This window comes from Nicotiana tabacum, chromosome 21, assembly GCF_000715075.1.
Source record: "Nicotiana tabacum cultivar K326 chromosome 21, ASM71507v2, whole genome shotgun sequence".
NCBI lineage: Eukaryota > Viridiplantae > Streptophyta > Magnoliopsida > Solanales > Solanaceae > Nicotiana > Nicotiana tabacum.
Window position 1 is genome coordinate 41,870,711 of NC_134100.1, and position 5,513 is coordinate 41,876,223.

The 5,513-nt window shown below is 38.3% G+C and overlaps 1 protein-coding gene across 2 annotated transcripts; it reads right to left on the reverse strand.

Moving 5' to 3' along the window:
• Positions 1-398: 398 nt before the first annotated feature.
• LOC107779943 (protein MODIFIED TRANSPORT TO THE VACUOLE 1-like) lies at positions 399-5,212 on the reverse strand. 2 transcript variants are annotated; one of them, XM_016600450.2, is made up of 6 exons: positions 4,697-5,212; positions 3,210-3,947; positions 2,842-2,997; positions 1,965-2,226; positions 1,267-1,871; positions 399-770 (listed from the first exon to the last, which is right to left on the reverse strand). In XM_016600450.2, the coding sequence occupies exons 1-6, from the start codon at positions 4,901-4,903 to the stop codon at positions 729-731; spliced, it is 2,010 nt and encodes a 669-aa protein (XP_016455936.2). In that variant the 5' UTR covers positions 4,904-5,212; the 3' UTR covers positions 399-728. The 2 variants fall into 2 exon arrangements, with proteins under 2 accessions (XP_016455936.2, XP_016455935.2); XM_016600449.2 differs by having other exon boundaries at positions 1,267-2,226.
• Positions 5,213-5,513: the final 301 nt, after the last annotated feature.

Below are 5,513 nucleotides of genomic sequence, written 5' to 3' on the forward strand. Positions count from 1 at the left end.
TAATTGAAAAATAGTTATAATTTCGAAAGTAATCAAAATTTAGCTACTTTTTCATGTAAAGATAAAATCTAAACAAAAATACCCTTAAAAATCTAAAAACTTCCGACATAAGTTGTTGGAGTTCTAATTCTTTAGATTCCAACATAATGTTTTCATAATTTGTGAAATTCCAACATACGAATGAGCTCCATAATCCAGCATATTATGCAGGAACTTTTTGTGTTTCAGCTAAAATAATGATTATTTTTCAATGACTTTGCAAGTGCGGACTATTTTTCGATTACCAACTCGAAAACTTGCTAGCTCATGCTTTTTTCACCTCTACTTTGCTACAAGAACAGTATGAGAGAGGGAGAGGGAGGCAATGAAGTGCACAGCTGCAGAATCGGAAAATTTAAGGCACAAAAGTCCAAACAGCAAACGCCATCCAATAATTATCCTCATCTCAGTACAACAATAAGTCCTCCCCCCCCCCCCCCCCAAAAAAACCTTTTTAAACTCCATGTCCACACTGGAGAGCAAAACTTCTGTTCATCAGGTAAAGCTAATTCTGAACAATACACTGTTTTCTAACACATGCAGAATAATCATTATTGGAAAAAAATATTTGGTTTTTTCACATTGATATCACTGCTTCAAAAGAACCTTTACAGATTACTCCTGCTTCAAATTGTGCATAGCTAAATCTTATAAGCAGCATACTCTGGGTTGCTTTGAGCTATAACCACTCAAATCACCCTCTTTGGATCACGAGCTGCAGCCAAATGATCCTGCAAAAAACACAGGGAATCCACCATGGCAACAAAATTAGAGTCATACAGTCCTAAATGAAGTTTTCTAGTCTTCTCAGTTTGGAAAAGATGATATTGCACACAATCAGAACTGAGAAACTTTATTGCTCACAACATTGACAAAAAAAGATGAAGCACTGAGAAGCCCTACAATGAGATATCTAAGTACATTAACAGAAAAGGAATAGCTGATTATGATGCCAGAGTATTTCCAAGTCCACTTATTCTTTACATGACTGGGGGCCTGGAAAAGGACAATGCAATGGACCTCATTTATCACCACAAGAATAAAGGCGGAGGACCTCATCTTTTTGGAGTGGAGGAAGGAGGGATTTAGGCCAAATAAAATAGATAAACAAAAGGCATAATTGTTAATGGCATACCTTCAAAATCAGGGACACACTAGGGCCGTCACAATTCAATGCATCTTCAAAGTAATAATAGAAAAATTGAAGTACACAAGGACCAAACTTACCGAGATAAAATCAAATGCTTTTGTATCTTCTTTCTTTGAAGTATTCATCAAGGAAGTAGGACTATGATTAGAAATGCTAGGATTGAAGATATCGGGAAGAGCTGAACCATAACCTCCAGCAGAATCAGCGGCATGACTAGCACTAGTGGATGGGTGCATGGTAGCTAATTGCTGGTAACTGGAAAGTGTTGCAAAGAACTGCTGTTGAGCAAACATGTTACCCATGGCATTATAGTTTAGAGCCTGAGGAGCAAATGATGGATTCAATACGAAGCCAGGAGGCAAGTTATACTGCATAGCACCCAAAGGAAACATGGGATTTGAATTTGCTCCACCAGCCTGGGAGGAAAATATGCTGTTCAAGGCATCATTCGAAGCCTGATGAGGATCAATAGTGGACTCTTGAAACATATCCGGATAGGTTCCCCTTGAGCTGCCATTCTGCTTCTTAGATGAGTCATTCCCATTCAAAGAGAGACTATTCATTAAATCGTGAATCTCCTTTCTAGGATTATTGGGATCCTGGGGAACTTCAACACTGGGACCAAACATGTCAAACAGTTCAGGTCCAGTTCTATCGACAGCCAAATGGACTTCAGTAGCATCTGTTTTATCAAATGTCATTCCAGAAAAGTGATCAGCTTCAAGCGCCTTCTCATTACTGGTGTGAAATGAGACATCAGCAAAGGGGTCATCACCATTTTTCTGCTGGCCGGAAGCCACGCCGCCACCCAAATTGTCTCCAAATAGATCATCAACCAGAGGGGCGCCAGAGGTGGATGCAATTTTTATCCCTTCACCACTCTGCATATTTGCTAAATCATCTGCTCCAAACAGATCATCGGAATTACCTGTGTCTATCAAGTCGGGCATCTGAACAACAGGGGCACCAGCCATTGCTGACCTATCTACATGAGGCACAGAATCAGCTGTTTGTCCATCATTCAGAAGACTTAAGACCTGCCCATATTCATCAGATGACTTTAAATAGGGAAGATACATAATGTAATCATAAATTTGTTGCAAGATGCCAAGATATGCACATTAAAAGTTTTTCTTTTCATTTCCCTCTGAAGCTGAGAGAAATATAAATCAACTCCGCAAGAGAACTTATTTAAATATCACAATTAACACCTTAGACCTAATTCTGTCGTAGGGTGACCTTGTTCAAAGCTGTAACTCTCATAATCAAAATGGTGAATGAAATGAATGATCATGGAATAATGTTTCCCCTCCTCATCTTTGTTTCCCTTCATTTTTTTAAAAATAAATTAGGTCTTATCAGCTCTAATTCTTCCACTATGGCTCGACAGCTTTATATGTCATATTTTCTCACTTTTGCTTAGCAGAACAACGAGGTCATGTAATTTTGTAACTGCAAATAGAAAGCACCGAAGCAAGGACCTATAAAACCTTGTGCCACGAACCTTGTAGAATTCATGTGCACATATAATATACTCTCTCTTTTTTATAAACATAAATCTTTGCATTTATATTTAAGTGTATTTGTTTCCTCCACTGGAGGAGTTCGAGGAGGGCAAGGAATTGCAGTGTGAACATCTTGGAAAATCTTACTTTGTTTGCCTTTTCTCTTAATGACGCTTGGGGAGATTCAAAGCATTTCACCACAACATCTTTATTTTCATTGAAATAAGATGCCATAATACCAAAGTGCTCGTCATCTTTTTTCCTCAAGATAGCCTCGAGGACACAGATTGCTTTCACACGAACCTGGCAAAAAAAGCAGACCAAGTAAAAATATGTGAACCATTTTGATCACAACATTAATCAGCAGTATATCAGTTTAAATAAGAGATTAAGCACCGATGCCAGTGCCGAAAAGAAAACGGCTTAAGTTTCTACATAAAGAAGATCAATTACAATGAAATGCTTCCCATAGTAACTATCTGTACGTAGAAAAGCAAAATAGTACAAGGACAAACCTGCCACAACGGTGATTGCAGTTTTGATTCAAGGGCTTGAGTCAAAGCCAAAGCATCTAATTTTGATGCCTCCAGAAGGAAAACCTGAAGTGCATCCCGAGTTGGCTGCAGACGAACTCCACCAGATGTTGCAATAGCTTCTAACAACTTCTCTTCTCGGGTCTTTTCACCAGAACTCAAACCTGAATCTGCATTGGTTGTTTCAGTCTGAGATGCTTGAAGATCTTGACTCCAACTTCCAGAAGCAGCATTTCTTGAAAACCGAGAAACGTCACTGTGAGAAGAAATCCCTTCATATCTCTCTGTGTAGTCAGTTTCTGTTGTCAATGATCTCTGAAGATTTGGACTCCTGTAATTTCCAGTATCATTCTTTTTCAGGGATGGAGATTGTGAAAGAGTATTAAGTCCTTGTTTTATTGTCGCACTTCCAATACCAACAACCTCACTGAGGAAAGACTTCTTATCATCTGATGGCATTTCATAGTTGGTATTACCAAAGCCTTGTATTCGACCACCAAGAGTTTCTGTGGGAGCAGGTTTACTCTCTTCTGAAGAAAATAGAGCAGATAATGCTTCCTGTGCTGTTTCACGGACTGCTTTGTTGCGTGAATCACCCTTCAACGGATCCGGTTGGCCTTTGTAGTGAATTAACTGACGTACAGCCACTGAATTCCTTTGCATCTCCCTTCTGAACTCAGCACCAGATTTTCCCACAGCATACTTGATCACTCTCAGAGCCTGCATAGAGCAGAAAGGGGTCCCATAAGTTACATTCCAAGATCTTGACATTCTCTTATTAGTTACATAAGCATTAATAGAGGATCTCGAACAGAAAATGTAATTCTCTGCAAGAGCCCCAAACGATTTATGCTTTCTCCTCTAAAGAACTTCTTTTTCATCTCATTTTTTTGGGGTACAAAATGGAGCTCAAAATCAACCATATCAATCAACAATCACATGCTTCTGTATCCCAAATTTCTCTCACACTAAGCTAACAAAACCAAGATAAAAATCATTCAAAACCACATGAAAAAAGCAAGTAATGACCAGCAAAAGTAAGCAGAAGCTAAAGCTCAAAAAAGGGGTCACAAATCCACCAGATGACAAAGGTAAATCTAACCAGAAGTAGCTCAGCCCAATACCAATGGATACACCATAATCACTTCACTTCTCTTTCATCCCCTTCATCTGATGCAGTAAGGAGTCAAGACCACATCAATCACAAAATGCACTGGGTTCTAATAACATGAACCCAATAAAATCAGCTACATAAGCTAAACGTAACAAAAGGGTTACCTTTCAATCCAACACCACAACTACAGCCACACCTTATCAATTTCCTTATTATTTTTTCCTCTTATTCATTCAAACTCAAATCATATTAATCCATCAAAATACTTCTGAATTCAGAAACTCAGACACACAAACCCAATTAAAATCAACAAAAAAGACATCCAAAAGAAAGGGAAAAAAAAAAAGAGGAATACCTTTTGCTTGACAATAGGGGATTTGTGTTGGAGACGTTTGAGGATGAAGTCAGAGACTTCTTTAACAATACTGGAATGAGAGGATCCGAGCAACTCAGAGATCTCCTCCAATTTGTAAACAGGAGTCACTTTATCCTCATCCGAGGTCGCTCCGTCGATCATCCGCGATCTCCAATATGACTCTACCGCCCTCCTGCTCGAATCCATTCTCTATCTAATCCAATAATGTTTGATTGTTTCACTGCCAAGTTTATTGAATTTCAGATCAGATTCGTGGATCACCTGAGATGGAAATCCAGTTAGGGTTTTTGATGGGGGTGGGGATCCAGGAAAAGGGGGTTGTGTGGGTAGGGAGAAGTGAACGTGGAAGGCAATAGAAAGAGGAAGTGACTCTTCTCTTGCAAATTCTTGCAAAAAATTGGAAATTTTCCTAGCAAAAGATTATTATAGTACGTATTAATTACTATATTTTCTTCTCTTGCAAATTCTTACACCTGTGACGCAGCAATTTATCCTACTAAGTCAATGATAGTTTGATTACTCAATTTGATGAATCGAAGTATTGGACCAACAGATGCTTATAGAGGTTTTTGGTTCTTTATTTTACTTATGGCTCATTAGGTTTTACAGTATTTGTAATTATTTACCCTAAAATTTAATTGAATTTATAATCTTAGCCCTCAAGCAATTGACTTAATGTGATTAAGTTGGTCCTTGTTAATTTGGATCAAGAAAAAAGGGATGATAACAACTTTTAAATGCGAGATGTATAGAAATTAATTAAAGTAAAAACGAGAGTAGCTAGAATCTCTTATTG

Excerpts from the sequence above, each read along its gene's own strand:
- LOC107779943 (XM_016600449.2), bottom strand. The coding sequence starts at position 4,903 with ATGGATTCGAGCAGGAGGGCGGTAGAGTCATATTGGAGATCGCGGATG. Across the intron at positions 2,998-3,209 it reads TGCAATCACCGTTGTGGCAG|GTTCGTGTGAAAGCAATCTG; the intron begins GTTTGTCCTTGT and ends TTTTTTTGCCAG. Across the intron at positions 771-1,266 it reads AAGCATTTGATTTTATCTCG|GATCATTTGGCTGCAGCTCG; the intron begins GTAAGTTTGGTC and ends TGTTTTTTGCAG.